This window comes from Polyodon spathula, chromosome 22 (genome assembly GCF_017654505.1).
Source record: "Polyodon spathula isolate WHYD16114869_AA chromosome 22, ASM1765450v1, whole genome shotgun sequence".
Classification (NCBI taxonomy): domain Eukaryota; kingdom Metazoa; phylum Chordata; class Actinopteri; order Acipenseriformes; family Polyodontidae; genus Polyodon; species Polyodon spathula.
This window is the reverse complement of record NC_054555.1, coordinates 18,614,038-18,641,555: the sequence shown is the minus strand read 5'-3', so window position 1 is coordinate 18,641,555 and position 27,518 is coordinate 18,614,038. Positions and strand designations below refer to the sequence as shown.

Genomic DNA, 27,518 nt, shown 5'->3' with positions numbered 1-27,518 from the left:
TTGAGGTATGACACAGGCACAGTTTTTGGGATGGAACCGTATACAAGTCTTGCATTTTGATTGGTCCTTGTCTCTCACAGGACTAAGTCGTCACATGAGTGGGAAAGCTTGTAGGCATTTGTAACATTGCGATCAGAGAGAGAGAGAGATTTGCTTTCCACAACCTTTCAATTAAAATATGTGGTATTTTGCTGTACTAATAAAACAACTATTACAGTTTTGTTACAGGATACATTAGTTTATCTCTAATGTAATCACCGTTTTACAGAGTTCCCCTATTTTCATTTATGTCCCAAATTCTCGCATTTTCGAATTCAGCCCAGTTTTTGGGATATATTACTCAGCTAAAAGCTGAGTTTCTAAGTCTTGCATGCACAGTTTACGACAAACTAGATTGTGAATTAATTTAAGAGTAACCCTTAGTACATGAATCAAAGTTAATGTATTTTTTACTCTCCCCAAAAACTTTTTTTTTTTTTAAGAAACAAAATAAAATGTAAATGTTGAAACGTATTTCTTATTACAATGAAGAAACAACATTGCATTGAATAGATACATGAAAATTAATTGAAGCTGCCATTTTCCATTATTAAAGGCTAATATTAAAACACATTTTTGAGAAGGAACATGGTATTCCAAAAAAGGATATTTAATTTGCTTATGTAATGTCCATCAACATATAGTCATACCTAGGGGTTTATCAGACCTTCCTGGTTTAAGAGATCGGTGCCCTTCAACAACTTAAAATAAATCTTATTGTATTGTATTAGTCAACATTTTCCTTATCTATTCCTGATAGTTTATACTGTTGGCTAGGGGTTTTCAACCTTTTTTTGAAACTGTACCCCTTTTGTCTGGAGGTTTCAACTTAAGTACCCTTTACAATTTTCGCTCAACTGCACGGTACCTCTGCAATAAAATGGAGGATAATGTGATGAACACACACACCCCGTTTATTTAATAAATAATTTAGTGTCACAATAGTTTGGATGACAAACTGCTGGTTTAGGACAGAATAATAAACAGTAGGCTTAATTCTTAAAACTTTTAATTACAAGTATTTGGATGCACAGAATTAAAAAGACAAGTTTTTATGTTGTATCTTGGGTTCCTCATAGTGTAATTCCCCACAATAAAGACACTCTACCCAGGGTAACCCAAACAGAACAACTATTTATTATATGGTCTATAACATATCCATGCTGGTGATTATTCCTCTTAATTGCACAATACTGTTAGTCCTAATGCTATTAACCATGTCGCTATGAATACTTCTGGGGGTCTGCAGTCGTGCTTCAGTCCTCTTTTCGGAAGTGACGTCCTAGCCAGCCAACGTCACTACACTTCCTCCCTTCTAAAGTTGCTACTACTATCTTGTCCATGAATATCTAATTAACATAGTCCTTGACATAATTTGGAGGTATTCTCGTCCTCTCTGAATGTCTTGGTACTTCCTGTTGCACAGAACTATTTACAGATGTCTCTCCAGGATTCCTGCTTTGACCATCTCTGTGAGGATCCTCTGGTGCTGTTTGTTGCTCAGCCCTTTCTGGTGACCCCATCTCTGAAGTACCTAACCGTTCTCCCTGCAATGTGGTGCTTCCTGACTCTGTAGTTATCTCTTGGTCTATTGGAATAACTGCTGGACTTTCCTCAGGGGTGTGTATTTTTTCTCTCACTCTGACTTGATCCACATGGCGTCTCACTATTTGTCCATTTCCTAATTTAGCAGTATATGAAACAGGATCCATTGAATCTTGCACAATCACTAAAATCCACTTTTCCCCTGGTCCAGAGTTCCTGTCATAAACCAGATCTCCTCGTTCAAATGTTCTGAGCTTGGAATGTTTGTCATGTCTTTCTTTGAGTCGCAGTTTTCTCTTCTGAATTTTCCTTTTTAGGTCAGGCTGTAGAAGATCCAGTGTAGATCGGAATTTTCTTCCCATGAGCATTTCGGCCGGAGACAAGCCTGTTGTTGATTGTGGTGTAATCCTGTAACTCTAAACAATGCTCTGGCCAATTTTACTTCCACAGTGTTTCCTGGTGTTTTCTTCAAATATTCTTTCACAGTTTGCACAGCCCTCTCTACTAAATCATTAGATGCGGGATGGTAAAGCTGTGACGAAGTTTCTCTATTGTTGCTGAAGCTGTCGATGTATTGGAAGGGTAAACATCTATCCATTTTGAATGTGCGTCTATTATAACATTTTTCCTAGGAATGGGCCTGCATAATCTATATGTAGTCTTCTCCATGGTTTATCGGGCCACTCCCAAGGATGCAGTGGTGCTTGAGCTGGAACTTTCTGATGTATTTGGCATGTTTCACAAGTTTTGATTTGCATTTCAATGTCTTCATCTATTTTTGGCCACCAAATGTAGCTTCGAGCTAGACCTTTCATGCGTGTAGACCCAGGGTGAGCCTGGTGTAACCGATTCACGATTTGCACTCAGCCTGGTTTTGGTATAACAATCCTGGCTGCCCAGAGTATGCATTCATCTAGTACGCTCAATTCGTCTTTTCTGAAAAAGGGCCTCATCTCTGTTTCATGTACTCGTGCCGGCCAACCTCTGAGCACATGCTCTCGCCAACACTAGGTCCTTCCCTATCCATGCCTTAATGTGTGATGCAGTTACCGGGGGCATGTCCATGTGGTCCATCAATAATAATCTGTCTTCAGTCATTCTTGCTGGTGGGCTTTCTGGCAATGGAATGCGACTAAAATCATCTGCATTACCACAATCTTTTCCGGGCTTATACTGAATTGTATATTCGTATGCTCTTAAGGTTACTGCCCATCTCTGGATTCTGGGTGATGCCATCTGTGGAACAGCTTTCATCTCATTTAATAGGGTGATCAATGGCTTATGGTCTGTACAGATTGTAAAATGTCGACCATATATGTAATTGTGGAACTTTTGTTCTCCAAATATCACTCCTAAACCTTCTTTGTCCAGCTGAGAGTAATTCTTTTCTGCCTCTGTCAATGTTCTGGATACAAATCCAATTGGTTTTTCTACACCCTCAGGCATACAGTGCGACAGAACAGCCCCTACTCCATATGGTGAAGCATCGTAAGACAAGATCAGCTCTTTAGTTGCATCATAGTGGACTAGCACATCAGATGACCGTAACAGTTTCTTTGATGCTTCAAAGGCTTCTTGTTGTTTAGCTCCCCACATCCATTTCACATCTTTGCGTAACAGTGCATACAGGGCTGTCAACAGTGTTGATACACTGGGAAGGAATTTATTATAATAATTCAATAGTCCCAGCTATGCTTTTAATTCTGTTACATTCTTAGGAGCTGGGGCCTGTTGTATTGCCCTGACTTTGTCTTGCACCGGGTGAAAACCTGTGGCATCTATTTTGTGTCCTAGAAATACCACTTCTTTCTTGAGGAAAGTACACTTACTCCGTTTAAGGCGCAGACCTGCAGCTTCCAGGCTGCTTAACACTGTTGTCAAACTCTAGAGGTGTTCCTTTTCTGTGTGTCCTGTGACCAAGATGTCATCTAGGTATACGGCCACATTAGGGATCCCCTGCAACAACCCCTCCATAGTCCTCTGGAATATAGCAGGTGCTGAAGAAGCACCAAAGGGAAGCCGATTATATCTAAACAGTCCTTTATGGGTATTTATGGGCACATACTCCTTGGACCCCTCATCTAATACAACCTGTTGGTATGCATGACTCATGTCTAGTTTAGTGAATCTCTCTCCTCCTGCCAGGATGGCAAATAAATCCTCAATCTTGGGGATTGGATACTGCTCCAGTTTGGACACTCTATTTACAGTGAGTTTATAATCCCCACTGATACGCAGAGCCATCCGGTTTCAAGACAGGTACAATAGGTGCTGCCCAGTTTGAAAACTGCACAGGTTCTATAATCTTCTCCTTTAACAGTCGTTCCAGCTCCGCTTCCACTTTAGGCTTCATGGCATAGGGGACTGATCTGGGTTTGAAAAATTAGGGGTTGGTGTTGCCGTCAACGTATATTTTTGCTTTTGCTCCCTGTAAGGTGCCCAGTTCCTCTTTAAACACAGTTCCATGCACTTCTAACACATCACATAGCCTCTGACAGCTTGTTTGTGTCAATTGATGTAACACTCTCCAATCCATTTCTACCTTTGAAAGCCACCCTCTGCCTAGTAACTTTCGCTGTGAAGTAGCCACCACCACTAATGGTAATTTACTTGACTTTTTCTTTGTATGTCACTACAGCTGCTCCTAAAGTATCCACTAGCTGGCCTGTTATGTTTTTAATTTAATTGTGCACTTTCCTAATGCTGGTGCTTGTTTGTTGTTCCATAATTTAGAATAAGCTGCTTGGCTCATTATGGTAACACTACAGCCAGTATCCACTTCAAATTCTACATGCTTTCCATTTACATCAAGCTTAATGGTAAAGGGATCTACTTTTGGAATATCCATGTTCACTAAACTGTAGATTGTGTACATCTTTTCTGTTTCTTTGTTTGTTCCTGTATCGCCCCCTTCTGCTATGTGAAGAGCACTGCAGGTGTCATTAGAAGTAAATTGACGTTTCCCTTTCCACTTGGAGAGGTGTCTTGGCTTTCTCTTGCTTTGTTTCTGCAAGCTCTGCTAATATTGCCTTTAATGCCACAATTATAGCACGTTTCTATCTTAAATCTACACTTGTTTGAGTTATGCAGACCTCCACATCGATAACAATTAGTGCGCACCGGCATTTTATACTGCCGCCTGCTAGTAAACACTTTGTTTACAGTAGACTGCTTGCTCTTGCTGCGCGCTGACACCCGTGTCGGTTGTATCTTTAAACTGTGACTGTAAGTCCTTTACATTTTTGTTTGTGCAGACTCCATAGCTTGGGCAATGTTTAAGGCAGAAATAAATGTTAACTGCAATTCAGACAGCAGTCTTCTCTGTATTGCATTCTCATTTATGCCACAGACAAGTCTATCTCGTAACATTTGACTCAGTGCATCACCATAGTTACAGTCTTTAGCTAGCTTTCTTAATTCAGCTACGTAATCTCCCACAGTCTCACCAGTTTTCCTGTTTCTGGAATTAAATTTAAATCTTTCAACAATTTCACTTGGTTTGGGATTATAGTGGTTTTGTAGCAATTTGACTAAATCTTCAAACGATTTGTCTCCCGTTTTTATGGGGTCAGTAGGTCTGTGCCCCCACGCCACTCAGTAGAATCGCTCTCTTTTTAACAGCAGTGTCAATATCATTTGCAGTGAAAAAAATGAGTTAATATCTCGCAATATTCTTCCCAAGTCTGAGAGTTAGCATCAAACAGAGAAACTGACCCCACTGTGCCTGACATTTTTCTTGGATTAGTTTATTCCAGCGTTTTATAATTAAGTAGTTTGCTTCTGTTATATGTATATATATATATATATATATATATATATATATATATATATATATATATATATATATATATATATATATATATACTTGAAAATCTTATTTCACCCGATCGTCTTTGTTTTCCGTTTTTTTTTTTTTTTTTACTTGTTCATCCTCGTCGCCATTTTATGTTGTATCTTGGGTTCCTCATAGTGTAATTCCCCACAATAAAGACACTCTACCCAGGGTAACCCAAACAGAACAACTATTTATTATATGGTCTATAACATATCCAAGCTGGTGATTACTCCTCTTAATTGCACAATACTGTTAGTCCTAATGCTAGTAACCCAGTAACACCTAGTAAGCCAGCCGACGTCACTACACAAGTATTTGGTAATCTGTTTGGAAACAGTCGTATTTGCTTTCTATTCGGCAAAGTTTGTATAAATAATACAAAATAGTGTGCACTGTAAATGTTTTTTACGTTAACATTTACTTCCCATCTCCGCATAATAATGTGTGCCATTTAAAATGTTTGCCTCAAGACGTTTTTATTAAACCGGCCGAGTGAGACCGATACGAGCCGAGAGAAGCCGAAAAAAGGGGTGTGCCTGAGCAATACACATAGCCCCTGCACCACAGAGATAACACACAAACAAAGAAGATAGCTGCTTCCGCATCCAGCGCCCAAAGAATATCATGGACATTTGCAGAGCTTTTTTGAGATGTTACAGCAATAAAATAATGACTTGGATCGCATTATTGAGTTTGGTGATAAAACGAGTGATCGGGAGGATTTATCAGTATGCACGACTATGAAGAGATGTGTGAAAAATGCAGCGAACAAGGGGTGGGGCTTGGCAGGAGATCCAGTACTGAGTGTCCTTTTGTGATGCAGTGCCTTTTAAAGCTGTTTTACTCTGAAAAAAAAAATAATAAATTAAACAGCGCGTGTAAAATAAACAACTCGTGTTAAAGCCAACATAAAAAATATCCAAAGGGATTCAGTATAACTTTCATGTGCTTTGCACTCTGTAGACTCTTGTGTTTTCTTCCTTTGTTTTACAAGTAATGTGTCTATTTCATCAAACACCGAAAACAAATTCAACTGCTGTTATTGCTATTGCTGTTACTAAAATACAGCCGTGCCTAACAATTAAAATAAAAAAAAGTCAAAGTATTATGATTAATAATTATATTTACTGTTACTGTTTATATTGTTCTTCTAAAGAATGCAGAAATATTGTGCTTCCTGATTAGGATGCTTGGTGGTTCAGTGGTTAGAGCCAGGAGCACACTTATTTTTTTGTAACTTTGATGGCCTTTGACGGCCTTTTGAAGGCCTTTTGTAAAAATGACGGCCTTTTAACAGCCTTTTTGTAAAAGTGACGGCCTTTTGGTACCCAGCATACACTGCAATACCCAGCAGAGTTATACCCTTATATTCTGATAGCACAGCAATTTAGATGAAGTTTGTAAGTGGTTGTGTTCCTCAAATAGACAATAAAAAGTTATATTTATAGGGTATACAGTTATACAGCAATACAATGTGTAGGAACAATTCAATAATTGATAATTTAATATTTATCTGATTATTTCTCTTACTAACAATATTTAAGTTGATGTGTTACAAAGATCAAGGACTTACTATGAATACACATTCACGCGCAGCACAAGAAATGGTTACTCAATTGTAGTATTTTATTAATTACACAAATAATAAACAGAAGTCAGAAAAGTTAAAAAGTAAATATCTTAGTCTCTAAGCAAAAACACAATAAAACAAAAAACACTCACTACAATTATGCTGGCTAGCAGGCAATTGAAATATGACACTGTCTGTCTCCTCACACACCAACAAGCAAGCTGTAACTAGTAGCTTGCTCACACACACACATGCCCACATCCAAGCACACAGCCTCAACTGAGATGATGCAGGCAATCTTAGAATAGATCACATTAAGCTTATTAATGGTATATAGATTAAGTATATGGCAAGTTTACTTTTAAAGAAATTCTTCACGCAACAATGTGAGGTAGATTACTTATAGTTACTACATCAGTTTCACTAAAGGTTTTTTCACATGCAAAGTGTACAAACTAAATAATTAACAGTTCAATTCTATGTGAATGTGTTACAATGAATTATTTTAGTTCCATGAAAGGTAAATGCTACTGTAATTATAATCAACAGTTCCTTGAAGCTTAGACTTTTGGTCTGCTGGCTTGGAAACGCAATCTGTTGAAGTGTCCAGTACAAAAACTCTCCCCTCAGCAACTCTGCTGAATAGCTACTTTCATGAGGTAATTTGTGTATCTTTCCTCTTTAAACTCCCAGTCCTTGATTTCTCAAGACAAACAGTTTCATTAATGAATCAAGTTACATTTCTAATACACGTTCATGTAGGACACATTCCCTGAGTATGATAATATAAGTGGTTTCCACCATCTAAGTAGCAATATTCAGCCTCCTAGCATTCACAGCCTGTTTGAGAGCCTGGCATAGATGGTTGATTGTGAACAATACACTTGAAGCCATGTTCATCTCTTTTTTGGTGTTAAAATCAGTCTTTGCAGCAATCATTCCAGAAACACTGGGATCGGTTACAGACTGCAAGTCTCATATCTTGGTGGTTATAGCTCAAAGCTAGTTCTGTTGCTGAAAAAACACTTCAACTGCTTTTTTGAAATTGCAGGCGATATGGTGGTTTAAACCACCTAAGGACAAGCACATCATTGGAACCAAAAGACACAGGAACTTGTGCTTCTGGATGCATTATCTGCATGTACAACAGGTGCTCTGTAGGAATGTTCAGCATCCTAGTGCATTTGTTACTTAAGTAATTTAGGGTACAGTAGGAACCAAAACCAGGAGAGACACCGGCCCTCCACGAAAAGGATTGGAGACCCATGCTAGCAGATTCATTGCTTCATATCACCAAATTTATGTTGCACCCTTTTTAATTCAGACGCTTAATGAATCCCCCTATTGTTTCTTGAAAATTCCGCATTTGTTATGTGCTTGTCTAGGCAGAATGTATGTATTTTATGAAACAACAGGTGTGTAGTGTAGTGACTACATCTTCCCTGCGCTGAGTGTAAAGCAGTCAGTTTTGTTCAAGGAATGTGTAGCTAGAAACTTGTTTCATCATTGTCAGATATCTGCGATTTAGTTAAGCAATTGAGTGGGTTTCACAATGTTAATTACAGTGTGAAAGGATAGCTTTGTGGTGACGTGAAGCCATACGCAAGAAGAACACAAAGGCAAGGTAACTGGTGCAAAGAGATGCGGAGTGCGCCTTTTTATTATTAACTACAAAAATAAAATACATATTTTAACAAAAAGACACTTGCTCACAGAGCCAAATATAAAATATAAATAAAAACAAGTCAAGAACCCAAAAATACAACAAAACTGTCAGACTGGGGAAATCACCTTCACTGGTCCTACATACTTCGTTTAGTTTCTTTTTAAATTTCTCTCGCCTCTCGCTGTCCCGTACTTTCCTCTGTACACCCACACAGAGTGCAGAGAGCTGCGGGTTTATATGCAGGTGACCATCTCCCGATTAGCAACAAATGAATCACTTAATTCAGGAGATGGCCACCTTCTGCAAGGTGCCAAGGTAAATAAATATAAATAAACAATAATACGTTTTTCGCCGTCACTTAAAGACATAATACATCATAATAATAACAATAACAGCAATACTAATACAAAACAAATACACTTTATAGGAGAAGGGCTTTTCCCTGCCCCCTTCTCCTGTACAGGGCTCCTAGCCGTACTACATACCCCCCTGGGCCACTGAGCTAGTGTTTTTACTGGCCCGGATGCAATTTTATCTGGCCCAGTATATTTATATATGATGGTTTCTGTTTTCAGTATGCTTCTACTGTGTGTGGTAACCAAAGAGAGCCCACTTCTCAAAAGAAAGTGGCTAAACAAAGCCTTTTAATATATGTTACTTCAGCCATTTAACATGTACACATTTTAAAACTGAATTATAATAATCCTAATTCTAAAACTGAATTATAGGTCAGTGTAGTCAAATACACGATTACACATGAAAAAAAAAAAAAAAACTATTCGAATAGCATATTACATAGTTGAGTACACAAAAAACCTTATACATTAGCTACTAGTAGAAGCAAACGCGTCTTTCTTTTGTTTTTTTCTTTTGTCAGTCTTAAACCCATTGCTATTTGTATATTAAACTTAAGGACCCTAATTAATTATGGAATACTTAGAACATTCTACAGTAATTTTATTCTGTTTGAAAATCTTGCCAATTTTATTGCCTTGTTTTTAGCTAATGTTAACAGATCCCTGCTTGAGGTCAGCTGTAATGACTGTATACAATTTCTTTATGATTTATTGATTTCAGCGCTTTCCTTTTGGCTTGTTGGTTGCTTAGTTGTAGAAAACCTGATCTGTAAAAGATTTGCCATGTGCGGGACCAGCACAGCACTTCAGTACGTAGCATCTGATTTTGCCTGTTCAACAACTATGACGTGCAGAAGGAAAGTTAGGATTAGTTCGTAAATTAATTTAGTTTGTAAATTAGTTTTCAGCTTTTTGGCACACCGGCCCATTTTACCTGTATTCATGAAACGGAAGCTATGTGCACTATATATATATATATGTGTGTGTGTGTGTGTATATATATATATAATACTAGTTAAATGTAACCGGCCCAGTCAGGCCTGTGGTGCTTCATAACTACTGGCCAAACTGCGATCTCTACTGGCCTCAGGCCACCGGGCCATGGTTAATGTCAAACCCTGAACAATACAATAGTATTTATGTTAAGTTGTTGAAGGACACTGGTCTCTTAAAACCCATAAGTGAAAGAGCTGATATAGGCCTTTACTGTATTTTTTTTTTTTTTTTTGGGGGGGGGGGGGGGTAATCAGGATATTGTAGAGAGTGTGTTTGTGTGTGTGTGTGTAGGGGTTGCATGGTGGTGTGTGCTTGCAAGGGCTGCTTAGTGGTGGTGTGTGTACAGAGGTTGCACAGTTGTGTGTGTATGCAGGGGTTGCATGGCCTTGTGTGCTTGCAAGGTTTGCATGGTGGTGTGTGCGTGTAGGGGTTGCATGGTAGTGTGTGCTTGCAAGGATTGCATGGTGGTGTGTGCGTGTAGAGGTTGCATGGTGGTGTATGCGTGCAAGGGTTGCATGTTGTGTGTGGAGGTGAATTGGGGTGCAGCTTTGGCAGGAACGACAGGGGGTGGGGGGAGGATTGGGAAGACAAGAATGAGAGAAGGCTGTCCTGAGAGAAGGAGATAGAGAGATACTGAGAAAGGGTATTGTAAAGGAAAAACTACAATCATTTATTATTTTCACTTATTTATTTATTTATTTATTTTCACTTAATCATTTATTTTCACTGAATGGTACCTCAGTTGCAATAAAAGACAAAATAATCTGGTTAACATGTTTCTTTTTCTCCCCTTTATTTAATATATAATTTTACACAACAGTCTGAAACTGACAAATTGCAGACAGAAAACCAAACAGTAGGCTTCATTCTTAAAACTTGGATGCAAAAAAATAAAAGGTAGCATTTAGGAATCATTCGTTTTCTATTGGGAAGTCACTATAAATAATACAAAATAGTCTGCACTGTAAATGTTTGTCACGTTACTGTTTATTTCCCACCTTAGCATAATTACGTGTGCCATTTAAAATGTTTACAGTATCAAAAACATTAACCTCAAGATAAAACTATAATTACTAACTAAAAATTAACCAAAAGGGACTCTCTATAAATATGTCGCATGCACTTTTTGACTTTTGTGTTTTCCTTAGTTTTTCTATTGCAAGTAAGAAATGTATCAAACACCGAACACGTAATCAACCAACCGCTATTGCTCTTAATACAATCCAGCCATGGTAATAAACAAAAAACGTCAAAGTATGATGACTGTTTATGTTTACCAGAGCATTTATACAGCTAAAAAACACAGTAACACTGTGCTTCACTGATAGAACAAGTCAAGGGCGCTGGAACTAGGGGTGCTGGGGGTGTGGCAGCACCCCCTAGCTTTGCATGGCTTCTGTCATATACAGGAGTTACAGTTCTGTTCAATGGCTTTCAGCACCCCCACTTTAAAAATTGTTCCAGTGCCAATGTAACAAGTTGAAAACAGCAAAGATCATGAGCAGCACAGACCGCTGTCCATATCAGAGTGGAAAGCCACACAATCGAAATCTTTGCTGGAGTAAAGCTTGGCTGCATTTTACCGGCATTTCAACACTTAAAGTGATGCCGCATCAGTACCGCCACAGACACGGCAAATTGCTTCAGTGTAAACATACCTTAGTTAAGGAGAATGGTTAAGATGTTTTGTGCAACACCGTTAAGCTTTTCCCTTAGCTAAGTGAAAAAAAAACTGCCTGGTGTCATAAGTGTCATACATAAGTGAAGTACTTAAGATGTTTTATGCAACCGGGCACTGGGCTCTTGACAGGAGGGTTGTGGGTTCAATCCCAGATGGATACACACACTGCTGCTGTACCCTTGAGCAAGCAGATACTTTACCTCCTAGATTGCTCCAGTAAAAAAAAAAAAAAAAAAAAAAAAAAAATACAGAAAAACACAAAAAACAATTGTACAAATGGGTAATTGTATGTAAAAAGTAATATGATACCTTGTAACAATTGTAATCTGTCTATCTGGCTAGCTATCTGTATCTGTTTAACTGTATATGTTTGGCTATCTGCCTGTCAGTCTATCTGTCTATCTATCCACATTGTCTAGCTAACTGTCTGTCTATTTGTATGTACGTGTAAGTAGCTATCTACAGTACACATTTGTCTGTCTGCATATCAGTCTACATATCTAGCGAGCTGTCTGTCTATCTGTATACTTATTTAACTATGTATCTACATACTTTATTTGTCTATCTAGCTATATGTATAACTACAATTTTTTTTGTTTTTGCTAAAACTGATTGTACCAATGGTATGAATAATTCTGGAGGCTACTGTATTTGTCTCTCTGGCTATCTGTCTATCTAGCTCCGACTATAATCATTGTCTTTGTTGAATCATTCTTGTCAATCTTTCTAGAGTTTGTGAAATCAATGTGGGAAGAAGATGTGTTTTTTGGTTACCAGTTTCTGAACGGCTTCAATCCTACAATGATCAAAAAATGCACACAGATCCCTTCAAACTTCGCTGTCACAAACGACATGGTCTCAAGATTCCTGGAGGAATCCACTTCACTGCAGAACGAAATGCAGGTTAAAACTACAGAGCAGCCTTGCTCATTAAAAAAAAGCTCTTTAAACATTGCTTCTCTGTGCATTACAGTGCTTGCCTATGATTTACAGTGCTGCCCTGTGCTTTAGACTGCTTCCCTATGCTTTACACTGCTTCACTATGCTTTGCACTGCTTCCCTATGATGTACACTGCTTTCCTATGCTTTACACTGATTATCTATGCTTTACACTGCTTCCCTATGCTGTACAATGCTTCTCTATGCTTGACATTGCTTCCCTTTGATTTACACTGCTTATCTATGCTTTACACAGCATTTCATATCCTTTACAATGCTTCCCTGTTCTTTACAGTGCTTCTCTATGCTTTACACTGCTCCCCTATACTTTGCAGTGCTTCCCTATGCTTTACAGTGCTTGCCTATGATTTACACTGCATTCCCTATGTTTTACACTATTTCCCTGTTTTACAGTGCTTCCTTGTGCTTTACAGTGATTCCCTATGCTTTACATTGCTTGCCTATGATTTACACTGCATTCCCCATGCTTTATAGTGCTTCCCTATGCTTTATAGTGCTTCCCTATGCTTTATAGTGCTTCCCTATGCTTTACAGTGCTTGCCTATGATTTACACTGCATTCCCTATGCTTTGCAGTGCTTCCCTATGCTTTACAGTGCTTCCCTGTGCTTTACAGTGCTTCCCTATGCCTTGCCGTGCTTCCCTATGCCTCGCAGTGTTTCCCTGTGCTTTTGTTTTTGTTCAGAAAGGGAATATCTATCTGGTGGACTATCAGCTATTGGACAAGTTTCCAGCTAATACAATTCATGGAAAACTTCAGTACCTCCCTGCACCACTCTGTCTGCTGTACAAAGATCCCGACAATCAACTCAAGCCCATTGCTATCCAGGTACCCAGCATGCACTGGTGCTTCCTCTGAAACACAAAATGATAACTTCATCACTATATACTTCCAATTATTGTGTCAAATATCTGCCTGTCTATATATATATATATATATATATATATATATATATATATATATATATATATATATATATATATATATATATATATTGCAACAACTTAATTTTGCTACTGGCCTTAGGATACATTTTTTGTGGACTAAACATTTGCACCACATGTATTTTATGAATAATATATTTCATGGCACATTTTGTGAATTTTTAATAAACACGGAACTAGCAACACTTTATATAAATTCTATATTAATGTATCTGCCTATATACCATCTATAACTGTTTGTTTGACAGTCTATCCTTCTATCTATCTGTATAGTCTAGTTAACTATACCTATCTGCTTATTTATCTGTCTATCTACATATTTGTCTGGTCTTTGTAACTATCTGTCAACATATCTATCTATCTATCTATCTATCTATCTATCTATCTATCTATCTATCTATCTATCTATGCTTTACAATACTTCCGTATTTTTATGTTCATGACAGCTGAAGCAGAAAGCACATCCACAAAACCCGATATTCCTGCCCAGTCACTCTGCAGACTGGCTGCTTGCGAAGATCTACGTTCGCAGTGCAGATTTCAACTACTTCCAGCTTATCACTCACCTGCTGCACACTCACCTGCTAGCTGAGGTCTTCTGCGTGGCAACAAACAGGAACCTGGCCTCTGTGCACCCCCTGTACAAGGTAACACTGCATTCACCAACACAAAACACTGAAGAGCAAGTACAATGCTATATATATATTAGATATATATCTATATATATATATATATATATATAGACACACACACATAAACTGTGTGTGTCTTTGACAGAAGGGTACTCAATTAAGAGCAAATTTAACTAAGAGCAAGTACAATATACATCAGGGCTCGCAAAATCTCTAGTCCAGCATCCTGGAACGACCAAGAAATCTGTCCGGACAGCTTTTTTTTTTTTTGGCTGCGTGGCCGACGGGCAATCCTATTTTTTACTATAACTATCACTCCTCTATAACAAGATAATATTCTGTGGTTCAAACAGCAGTTTCTCAATTGAGATTCTGCTCAAAGATCATCCTGGTAAAATACGTTTAGAGGGATCAATGTTTTTCATTGGTAATGCTTGAGTGATTTCTGGGTGACGTACACAAACGTCACGGATTCACCTATGACTTAACGTGCATGTCCCCCAGCAACACATTTTTGGCTCACATATGACAAGGAGAAGAAAGAAATGTTTTGCCAGGTTTGCTGAAAATTCAATCAGATTGCATACCTTGAAAGCCCATTCATCAGTGGTACAAATACGTTCTGTAAAGATCCCATAAAAACCCATGACTCTTCTTCACATCACAAAAAATGTGTAAATGCTAAAGAAACCAAGGAAAATACAGGGCAGATGCCAATGGCCAAAACTGTCACTAAAATGTACATGTCACATTTTGAAATGACAGCTTTTTTGCACTGCCTATTATATTGCCAAGGAAGAACTGGCTTTGAATTAATTTGCCAGGCAGCAAACAGCGTTGAACTAAGGACGCGCTGGACAATCAGACAACAACTTTAACTGAGCAGAGCAGGTTTGTGTTGATTTTAGCTGATGGAAGCACTGACTCCCATATTATTGAGCAGGAAATAGTCTACATTAGGTTTATAACAGCAGTTATAACCAAAATGGTCAAATGTAACACTGTTAAACATATAGATTCACCTGGTGTTTTAAAAGCAATAGACAAAGCATAGTGTAGGAATTGATCAGGAGTGTGGCAGAAGAAAGTTGTCTGTGCAGACTTTGATAGAGCTGCTGTTATGATGCACCATAAAAACAGGTGGCTGCACGTTTGAAAGAGCGGGTACCACACACAGTCATAATACGTTGCATAGCTGTAACGGTGCGGTGGGTGTGGTGATGAAACAGATGTCAGAGAGTCACTGGTCCAGGTACAAATAACCCTAATACCAGCAATGGTAGAGGGTGTGTTTTAATTACAGGAATGCAGTCCAAAGCAACAAAACAATACAAATCATATGTCCCAATAAAGCGAGTCCCTCTCAGCTCTACTGTGCACTTGTGGGGTGGTGAAAAGTGCAGGTGCTCAGGTGCTGACGTGTCCAGTTCAGTTGTGCGGGGTGTGTGGTGTCCAAGGTGAAAGTTCTGGCAGTAGTGCATCAGCTCCTTATAGTGATGACTCACTCCAACCCCGGTCCTGACAATAAACAAATCAAAAACACGTAGCAAACAAACAAACCACTCAGCAACCCAGGTTCCATGTTACCTCCAAAAGCCCTGCACTTGCAAACTGACAGCCCTTATATACCAGGAGACTCCACCCCATGATCAGCGCAACTCAGCACACCTACCAGTTGTTTAATGCAGCACAGCTGATCACAGTAATCTTCTCCCCTAATATGGTCATTCCACCCTCACCAAGATGGCCAACTTCCTTTTTCCCCTCTCTCCAAGCTGGCACATTTCAGTACAGGCGTGCAAGTGCCTCTGCTTAGCGCCCTCTTGGGTTGGGAGGGAGATTTACAGCTCAGATCCTCTCACTCTCTGTCACAATAGTTCACAGACTAGAATTGGCTGTGCTTGACAAAGTCATAAATGTACTTTATTTACATACATTTGAAGAAACAATGAAATCGGTGTTCAAAATGTATTAATACTCTACAAATAAAGAGACGTGATCGGATAGAAATAGGGGAACTTCTTGATGAGAAGCGTGCTCATTTCAGTGGACGTAAAAGCACCAGGTGGCTACCAAGCAGATCGAGGAGTCTGAAGGCAATAAAGAAAAACTACAAAGTCACTGTTACTCATATGGAAAATCTTGCCAGTAGCCGTAGCCTAGACACCAAACTAGAAGGTGCATCCAAAGCAAAAGCAATAGTGCTATATTAGTTTGTTCACTTTCTGCACTTCATGCATGACTACAGCAGCATTCTAGCAAATTGTAGCACACATTTCCAGTGTGGTGACATTAACATCACAACGGCTAATTATCTGGTAAAGAGTACAACGTCAGAGTTGCTTTGGCTGAAGACGCCACCTGGAGATTAACAAAGAACAAAATACAGTACATCAGAATTCAGTTGTATTATGATTTCACAGTGCAGAACTATATTATATAGTCACAGTGCAGAAATGTATTAGTGTCACAGTGCAGAACTGTATTACAGAGTCACAGTACAGAACTGTATTAATTTCACAGTGCAGAACTGTATTTACAGTGTCACAGAACAAAACTGTATTAGTTTCACACTACAGAACTGTTAGTTTCATAGTACAGAACTGTATTACCGTAACACAGTACAGAAATGTATTACAGTTTCACAGTACATAACAGAACAAAACTGTATTAGTTTCACACTACAGAACTGTTAGTTTCATAGTACAGAACTGTATTACCGTAACACAGTACATGTATTAAGTTTCACAGTACATAACAGAACAAAACTGTATTAGTTTCACACTACAGAACTGTTAGTTTCATAGTACAGAACTGTATTACCGTAACACAGTACAGAAATGTATTACAATTTCACAGTACATAACAGAACAAAACTGTATTAGTTTCACACTACAGAACTGTTAGTTTCATAGTACAGAACTGTATTACCGTAACACAGTACAGAACTGTATTACAGTTTCACAGTACATAACTGTATTACAGTGTCACAGTACAATAATAAGAATGTTACATTTTCTTTGCTAGCTGCTGATTCCTCACATGAGATACACGCTGCAGATCAACATCATGGCGAGGGACAAACTGCTGGGGAAATCGGGAGTGTTTCAAACGGTGGGTACAAGATGTTAGTGTTACAATAAATACAGTTCCAGTGAAGAGTGATTTACAGTAAATGCTTCACAAAACAGTAAACGCAGTTACATTAGTCATAGAGCAAGTCATAATGGAGACAGTAGATTTTTATAAAAATACCCACTGTTGCTCCTCTGTGTTGAGGGATGCTGGGAATTGTAGTTTTATAATTTGGAACTGAGTCCTTGTCAGACACGTGTATATTTCTCTTGTATTTTAGTCCATTAGCACTGGTGGAAAGGGTCTTCCAAAATTGCTGCAGAAAGCACACAGCTGTTTGACCTACAGCTCCCTCTGTCTGCCAGAAGATATTGCTGCACGTGGAGTTGAAGACATTCCCTGTTATTACTACAGACAGGATGGGATGAAACTGTGGAACGCAATCAAATGGTGAGAAAGAGAGTCCAGTATCTAAACTGCAGTTCCAATGCAATTCCACTAGTCCAGTATCTAAACTGCAGTTCCAATGCAATTCCAATAGTTCAGTATCTAAACTGCAGTTCGGAATGCAATTCCACTAGTCCAGTATCTAAACTGCAGTTCCGAATGCAATTCCACTAGTCCAGTATCTAAACTGCAGTTCCAATGCAATTCCACTAGTCCAGTATCTGAACTGCAGTTCCAATGCAATTCCACTAGTCCAGTATCTAAACTGCAGTTCCAATGCAATTCCACTAGTCCAGTATCTACACTGCAGTTCCAATGCAATTCCTAGTCTGGTATCTGCACTGCAGTTTCAATGTTATTCCACTAGTGCAGTACCTAAACACATTTTCTGTTCATTGATTATTATTATTTTGTCTGTCAGGTTTGTAGAGGAAATGATTAAGTATTATTACCCGAGTGACAAAGATGTGTTTGAAGACACAGAACTGCAGGACTGGGTGAAAGACATATATTCTAATGGCTTCCTGAATCGCAAAGAATCAGGTAAGTTTTCAACTTTTCAAGTCGCCAAGAACCGTGTTACAGTATCACAGTGCAGATCTGTATTTGTTTGATTTTTTTGTTACAGGAATCCCAGAATCCTTTCAGACTGTCCGTGAACTAATCAAGTTCCTCACAATGGTTCTGTATACCTGCTCAGTGCAGCACAATGCAGTCAATGGGGGTCAGGTATGTTAAGTATAAATAATTATATTGAATCTGTATGTAGGCAGATAGTTAGACAAATAGACAGAAATATGTAGACAGATAAGTAGACAGACAGGTAGATATATAGACAGACAGGTAGATATATAGGTAGATAGATATGTAGACAGGTAAATAGGTAGATAAGTAGACAGATAGACAGACATATATATAGACAGGTAGGCAGACAGATATGTAAGTAGGTAGATGGAAAGATAGAAATAGGTAGATAGATAAGCAGACAGATAGACAGACAGATATACAGACAGGTAGACATTTAGGTTGACAGATATGTAGACAGACAGGTAGACTGATAGTGAGGTATATATAGACAGATACAGTGGCTCTCAAAAGTAGTCATCCCCTTTGGACTTTTCCACATTTTATTGTGTTACAACATGGAATCAAAATTGATTTAATTAGGAGTTTTTGCCACTGATCGACACAAAAAAGTCCATAATGTCAAAGTTAAAAAATAATAAATTACAAATATAAAACAGAAAATAATTGATTGCATAAGTATTCACCCCCTTTGCTATGAGTAACCTAAATAAGCTCGGGTGTCACATAATTAGTTGAATGGAGTCCACCTGTGTGAAATTAAGGAGTTTCACATGATTTCAGTTTAAATACACCTGTCTCTGGGAGTTACCACAGTTGATTAGTACATTTCCTTACAAAAACTACATCATGAAGACGAACGAACATTCAAAGCAAATCCAGAATAAGGTTCTTCAAAAGCACCAATCAGGGGTAGGATATAAAAACATTTCCACGGCATTGAATATCCCCCAGAGCACAGTAAAGTCCATTATTAAGAAATGGAGAGAATATGGCTTTCGTTTTTATTTAATTTTGTTACTTTAACATCATGTTTCTATACAGTACTCCAGTCCCTCCTCTTGTCTGATCATGTCAGGCACAACTGTCTGTCTAAAACAGGCCGTCCTCAAAATCTGAGTATCCGGGCTAGAAGGGCACTAGTCAAGGAGGCCACCAAGAGGCCTATGGCAACTCTAAAGGAGTTACAATCTTCCACGGCTGAGCTGGGAGACACTGTGCATACGGCAACAATAGCCCTGGTGCTTCACAAAACTGGCCTTTATGGGAGAGTGGCAAAAAGAAAGCCATTGTTCAAAAAAACTCACATCAAACCTCAGCTAGAGTTTGCCAGAAGGCATGTGGGAGACTGTGGAAGAAGATTCTATGATCTGATGAGACCAAAATAGAGCTTTATGGCCTCAACGCTAAGCGTTATGTTTGGTGCAAGCCTAACACCGCACATCATCCTGAGAACACCATCCTTACCGTGAAGCAAGGTGGTGGCAGCATCATGCTATGGGGATGCTTCTCTGCGTCAGGGCCTGGAAAGCTCGTGAAGATAGGGGGCAAAATGGAATAAAAAAAATAAAGAGAAATCCTGAAGGAAAACCTGCTGAAGTCTGCAAGAGACCTGGGACTTGGGAGAAGATTCATCTTCCAGCAGGACAATGACCCCAAACATACAGCCAAAGCCACACTGGAGTGGGTTAAAAACAAAAAGTCAATGTCCTGGAGTGGCCCAGTCAAAGCTCAGACCTCAATCCAACTGAGAATTTGTGGAAAGAGTTGATAATTGTTTTCACGAAAGGTTCCCATCCAAATTGACGGAGCTTAAGCAATTTTGCAAAGAATGGGCAAAAATTGCAGTGTCCAGATGTACAAAGGTGCCTCTACCAAATATCGACTCAAGGGGGTGAATACTTATGAAAGCAATTATTTTCTGTTTTGCATTTGTAATTCATTTAGAATAATTTGTAGATTTTATTTTTCACTTTGACATTATTGACTTTTTTTGTGTTGATCAGTGGCAAAAACTCTTAATTAAATCCATTTTGATTCCATGTTGTAACACAATAAAATGTGTAAAAGTCCAATGGAGTGAATATTTTTGAGTACCACTGTATAAGGTTACATTAGAATATAGCCAACAGGCAGTATGGCAAAAGGTATTGGTTACTTGTAAATGTTTCATTTGTGTATATTGAGCCTCCTCCTTATCTTCTCTGTTTTCTCAAAGAGAGTGTAAACCTCAATTCTCTGACATTGCTGTTTTGCGTTGTGAGTATGGTTTGTGTTGTTGATATACTATTCTGCTTGTAATATGTTCTGAATTGATCTTTTTACCTGGTGTCTTTCAGACATCGTGCATATATATATTCGTTTATATATATATATATATATATATATATATATATATATATATATATATATATATATATATATATATATATATACAGTGCCTTGCAAAAGTATTCAGACCCCTGACCAATTCTCTCATATTACTGAATTACAAATGGTACATTGAAATTTCGTTCTGTTCGATATTTTATTTTAAAACACTCAAACTCAAAATCAATTATTGTAAGGTGACATTGGTTTTATGTTGGGAAATATTATTAAGAAAAATAAAAAACTGAAATATCTTGCTTGCATAAGTATTCAACCCCCACACATTAATATTTGGTAGAGCCACCTTTCGCTGCAATAACAGCTTTAAGTCTTTTGGGGTAAGTATGTACCAGCTTTGCACACAGTGTCGGAGTGATTTTTGCCCATCTTCTTGGCAGATTTGCTCCAGGTTGTTCATGTTGGACGAGGCTTGTGGACCGCAATTTTCAAATAGAGCCGCAGATTCTCAATGGGATTGAGATCAGGACTCTGACTGGGCCACTGTAGGACATTCACCTTTTTGTTCTTGAGCCACTCCAATGTTGCTTTGGTCTTGTGCTTGGGATCACTGTCCTGCTGAAAGGTGAATTTCCTGTATTTTGTATTTTCTCCATCCATTCTTCCTTCAATTGTAACAAGATGCCCAGTCCCTGCTGATGATAAGCATCCCCACAACATGATGCTGACACCGCCATACTTCACTGTAGGGATGGTGTGTCTTGAGGCATGGGCAGTGTTAGGTTTGCGCCACACATAGCGCTTTGAATTTTGGCCAAAAAGCTCTATCTTGGTCTCATCTGACCACAAAACCTTTTCCCACGTCGCAAATGGGTCAGTCTCATGCTTCCTGGCAAACTCCACACGTGCTTTTAGATGGTACTAGAACGGCTTCTTTCTTGCCACCCTCCCATACAGGCCAGTGTTATGCAGAACTCTTGATATGGTTGACTGGTGCACCATTACTCCACTCCTAGCCACTGAACTCTGCAGCTCCTTTAAAGTGATTGTTGGCCTCTTTGTGGCTTCTCTCACAAGTCTCCTTCTTGTTTATGTGCTGAGTTTTGAGGGACGCCCTTTTCTTGGCAGTGCCTGGGTGGTGTGATGCAACTTCCACTTCCTGATTATTGATCCAACTGAGCTCACTGGGATAACCAAACACTTGGATATTATTTTGTACCCTTTCCCTAATCTATGCATTTGTATTACTTTATCTCTAACTTCTGTAGAATGCTCTTTGGTCTTCATTTTCCTTCAGATTCACAGCCTTATCAATGATCTTTCAACAGTGAGGTTTTTATCCAGAAAATGTGACAGCAACTTTAATGGTTCACAGGTGGAGGCCAATGGTAAGGTAATTGTGTCCCCGTTAGGACAATTTCTTTCATCGATGCAAACTGGGAGCTTCCACAGCACAAAGGTTGAATACTTATGCAAGCAAGATATTTCAGTTTTTTATTTTTCTTAATAATATTTCCCAACATAAAACCAGTGTCACCTTACAATAATTGATTTTGAGTATCAGTGTTTAAAAATAAAATATCAAACAGAACGAAATTTTAATGTGCATTTGTAATTCAGTAATATGAGGGAATTGGTCAAGGGTCTGAATACTTTTGCAAGGCACGGTATATATATATATATATATATATATATATATATATATATATATATATATATATATAATATATATATATAATGTTAGTGTCATTTTGTTGACAGATAGATTGACCGATAGGTAGTCAGAGGTATATAACATTTTCCCCTCTCCTCGTTCCCTTCAGTTTGATTTTGCAGCCTGGATGCCTAATGCCTCTCCCACCCTGCGCCGCCCCCCTCCCTCCTATGTGGGGGGAACGACTCAACAAGACATCCTGGAGAGTATCGCAGATGTGGGCAGCACCGTCCGTACCCTGGCCGCGGTCTGGCTGCTGAGCCGAAATTCCGACGACTTTGTGAGTGCCCTAAAATAAAAAGAAATAATAAATTTTTGTGGCGGCCCCTTTATGTTTATCAGTGTTTTATGTTGTATGCAGTGTGTTAATGTTGGTGTTTATGTATAAAATACACAGGATATTGGTTACGAGCACAAGTGTATAAATTGTATGTTTGTATTTAGGCACGAGGATTGCACAGCACTTCACGTGCAGGTAAAATAATATGTGAGCACGGGGAATTGCACTTTTGTTAATTCACGTGCAGTTGTACCGAGACTCCAATTGAATGATTGATTAGCAATCGAGTCTCCGTACAGCTGTATAAAAGCTGCAGGTTTTCACTCACTTGGCATTGTGTGTTCGTGAGTGGAGAACGGGAGAGAGAAGGAGAGTAAAATACCAATTGCTACAGCGTGCTGGAAGTGCCAGCACGGTACTTGTTTGTTGGGTTCGTCCACGTTTGTTTTGTCTGTCTGTTTGTTTGTCCAACGTGCCCTTTGTTTTGTGTGTTTTGTTTTAATCTTTTTGTTTGTTATTATTATTTAATAAAACTCTGCATGGCGTAGCATTACAGGTTCACCACCATTCCTCATTGTTCGGAGTCTATATTTATGGTCTGATGTCACCCCTGCAAAGCCATCATGTTCACAATTTCCCAGCATGCCTCACCATTGGGACTTGTGGCAGAGGCTCATGGGAACTGTAGTTCATTTTTTAGGGAACGGTTTTTACCCTTTGTGAGTGTCAGAGGGATCTGTTCATAAAAGTATGTGTCCTAGGTAATCAAATTTTAATTTAAAACTAACTAAAGTCATCCATATTGATATTCCTAAAATGATCTGTGCAGACCGGCAACTGTCATTAAGCAATTTATGAAGGAGTAGATATTCGTTTATGACTGAGATCAGTCTCCTTTTGATGATATCGTCAGCTCTATGTACATTCGTTCAGTTCCGTCGTTAGTTGTTGGGAACATAAACAAATGGAATCTACCGACAGCAACAGCGAAATGACTCAGCAGCAGCCATCGTGTTAGATCTTGCCTGTATGCAGCTGGGGCGCAACTAGAGGTGCGGTGGGGCAAAACCAATATTCATACTGGTTTTCAATTTTGTGTTTCTATTAAAAGCAGTATTTGTATCCTTGTGATCGTATGTATTAATACTTTTGGATTTAAACATATCACTTAGTTTGCACAATCTCTGCATGGGTTAACAGTATTCTCGCCCATCTAAATCCTTCACAGAGTGTCAAACGCACGCAGCGTTGTGCATGTAAATTCCCCGTTTACATTGTGTTTTGCAAGAGTGCCTTTATATATTCAAGTATGGATAGAAAAAATTACTTACTGGGGCTTAGAAAAGAAAAATAGCTGACCCGGACAAAAGAAAAATGTTGAAAACGTTTATGATGAAGTGACTTTGTCAATCAACTACAAACAAAAATGTAGAGGCTCCCACGTAAAAAGTGGTAGGCCTAGCCTTGCGCCTGCATTTACAGTAAGCTGTGATGCTGAAGAAAGGCTACCTGCTCTCAACGTGGTCTCAGGTGAGTGTTCGGTGCAAGCAGGCGGGGGCAGTGAAGTACTGTATCTTTCGATTCTCTGGAACCGTCACACCAGTCTTACACCTTTTCATTGCTGTGTGTTGTATTCAATATATTATACAAGCTATATTTTAAACAGTTCTTTTTTTTGTTTGTTTCTTGTCTGCTCGGTTTGCGCTCAGTAATTGAGAAAGCCTACAGATGTTTACAAATGCCTACATATTACATGGAGTAAAACTTTCACTGATTTCTTTTTTGGTGCTAACCCATGGTGTCTCATGGGCCCACAATTACCTTTTGAACCCCCTCAAAAGATTAAAGAGGTGTTTAAAAAAAAAAAAAAAAAAACTTATTACAAGCGGACTTGGCAACTGTGATTACCAAACTTTTTCTACATTGTATTTGTAACTGTATGTGTCACAGTGCGTGTGGCTGTAAAACACGTGAACGACAATTCATTGTAAAGATCAAATGCGTTGATGGCTGAAATGTATTGCAAAACACATGACACAAAACTTACGTATGTACCATCCAAGGAAATACCCCATGCTTACCTTGTGTGAATGCCAACTACTTAGTTGTATTCACAGTTTAATTCGTATAGGGGCTGCAGACTGATCTAATCAGATAAATGCATCGCAGGCACCAATCTGACAGATAAATAGCCTATAAAAAATAGGATACTACAGCATACTGTATAACACGAAATGTTATTATTTTCTCTTTTTATAGAGCCGACAAAATGTCGGTCACTAGAAGTTCTGGATAGAAAAGTGTTTCTAACTTTTTTTTAAAAAATTTTTACATTAGGGTAGGCTGCATATATTTAGGAAAAGTCAAGAACGGACGATCTTTCACGCATGATTTGATTTAGTCTTTTCAAATAACGAAGATAGAATAACTAAAACGGAGGTCAGAGAACCTCTGGCAAACTCAGACCACAACATGGTCTCATTTGAAGTGTTTTTTAAAACCCCAAAAGTAATGACTAAAGCTAAGGTTTACAATTTTAGAAAAGCAAACTATGAAGGTATGAAACAGAGACTAACAGAAGTAGATTGGAGTAAAATAGAGAAAACAACCACAGAAGAAGGATGGTTGTTCTTCAAAAATGTAGTACTGGAGGCGCAAAACAATTACATCCCTAAAGTAGACAAATCTAAATGTAAAACTAAATTGCCAAAATGGCTTAATAGATCAATTAAAAAAAAAGTTCTGCGAAAAAAGGCACTTTACAGAGAATTAAAAAAGGACCAAAAAGAAAGTACGCAGAAAGAGTACACAGAACTGCAAACGCAAGTCAAAAAGGAAGTTAGAAAGGCCAAGAGAGAAATAGAAATGAACATTGCTAAGGGAGCTAAAACCAATTCCAAAATGTTTTTCCAATATTACAACAGCAAGCGAACATTCAAAGAGGAGATTAAATGTTTAAGAGATACAAATGGCAAAATCGTAGATGAAGAAAAAAAATAGCAAATATATTAAATTATTACTTTTCACAAGTTTTTACAAAGGAAGATACTGACAACATGCCCCACATGTCATCCAGTTCCTATCCAGTTTTAAATAACTTTAGCATAACTGAGGCAGAAGTGTTAAAGGGACTAGGAGCTCTTAAAATAAACAAATCCCCTGGGCCGGATGAGATCCTCCCAATAGTACTCAAAGAAATGAAAGAAGTAATTTACAAACCACTAACCAAGATCATGCAGCAGTCTCTTGACACAGGGGTGGTACCGACAGACTGGAAAATTGCAAACGTAATACCGATCCACAAAAAGGGAAACAAAACTGAACCAGGTAACTACAGACCAGTAAGCCTGACTTCTATTATATGCAAACTTATGGAAACTATAATAAGATCCAAAATGGAAAATTACCTATATGGTAACAGGGTACTGGGAGACAGTCAACATGGTTTTAGGAAAGGGAGATCGTGTCTAACTAACTTGCTTGATTTTTTTGAGGATGCAACATCGATAATGGATAATTGCAAAGCATATGACATGGTTTATTTAGATTTCCAGAAAGCTTTTGACAAAGTCCCGCACAAAAGATTAATTCTCAAACTGAACGCAGTTGGGATTCAAGGAAACACATGTACATGGATTAGGGAGTGGTTAACATGTAGAAAACAGAAAGTACTGATTAGAGGAAAAACCTCAGAATGGAGTGTGGTAACCAGTGGTGTACCACAGGGATCAGTATTAGGTCCTCTGCTATTCCTAATCTACATTAATGATTTAGATTCTGGTATAGTAAGCAAACTTGTTAAATTTGCAGACGACACAAAAGTAGGAGGAGTGGCAAACACTGTTGCAGCAGCAAAGGTCATTCAAAATGATCTAGACAAGATTCAGAACTGGGCAGACACATGGCAAATGACATTTAATAGAGAAAAGTGTAAGGTACTGCACGCAGGAAATAAAAATGTACATTATAAATATCATATGGGATATACTGAAATTGGAGAAGGAATCTATGAAAAAGACCTAGGAGTTTTTGTTGACTCAGAAATGTCTTCATCTAGACAATGTGGGGAAGCTATAAAAAAGGCTAACAAGATGCTCGGATACATTGTGAAAAGTGTTGAATTTAAATCAAGGGAAGTAATGTTAAAACTGTACAATGCACTAGGAAGACCTCATCTTGAATATTGTGCGCAGTTCTGGTCACCTCGCTATAAAAAAGATATTGCTGCTCTAGAAAGAGTGCAAAGAAGAGCAACCAGAATTATTCCGGGCTTAAAAGGCATGTCATATGCAGACAGGCTAAAAGAATTGAATCTGTTCAGTCTTGAACAAAGAAGACTACTTGGCGACCTAATTCAAGCATTCAAAATTCTAAAAGGTATTGACAGTGTCGACCCAAGGGACTTTTTCAGCCTGAAAAAAGAAACAAGGACCAGGGGTCACAAATGGAGATTAGACAAAGGGGCATTCAAAACAGAAAATAGGAGGCACTTTTTTACACAGAGAATCGTGAGGGTCTGGAATCAACTCCCCAGTAATGTTGTTGAAGCTGACACACTGGGATCCTTCAAGAAGCTGCTTAATGAGATTCTGGGATCAATAAGCTACTAACAACCAAACGAGCAAGATGGGCCGAATGGCCTCCTCTCGTTTGTAAACTTTCTTATGTTCTTATGTTCTTATAGCTTACATTTAAATTTCTAGCATAACACCTTTTTGTTCCTTAGCCACTCCAGTGTAGCTTTGGCTGTGTGCTTTGGGTTGTTATGCTGAAAGGTGAACTTCCGTCCCAGTTTCAGCTTTCTTGCAGAGGGCAGCAGGTTTTCCTCTAGGATTTCTCTGTACTTTGCTCCATTTCTTTTCCCT

The 27,518-nt window shown here is 38.5% G+C and overlaps 1 protein-coding gene across 3 annotated transcripts in view; it reads left to right on the top strand.

Moving 5' to 3' along the window:
• The window catches only part of LOC121297561 (polyunsaturated fatty acid lipoxygenase ALOX15B-like), a 49,702-nt gene that overhangs the window by 15,909 nt on the left and 6,275 nt on the right, over positions 1-27,518 (top strand). For 2 of the 3 annotated variants that reach the window (XM_041223921.1, XM_041223920.1), the window contains exons 6-13: positions 12,419-12,591; positions 13,333-13,476; positions 14,039-14,239; positions 17,252-17,338; positions 17,580-17,749; positions 18,168-18,289; positions 18,375-18,475; positions 22,483-22,653. In XM_041223921.1, the coding sequence (XP_041079855.1) occupies positions 12,419-12,591; positions 13,333-13,476; positions 14,039-14,239; positions 17,252-17,338; positions 17,580-17,749; positions 18,168-18,289; positions 18,375-18,475; positions 22,483-22,653 (1,169 nt within the window). Of the gene's footprint in view, positions 1-12,418; positions 12,592-13,332; positions 13,477-14,038; positions 14,240-17,251; positions 17,339-17,579; positions 17,750-18,167; positions 18,290-18,374; positions 18,476-20,549; positions 20,591-22,482; positions 22,654-27,518 lie in introns of those variants that run through there. The other variant, XM_041223922.1, reaches the window with a different exon arrangement.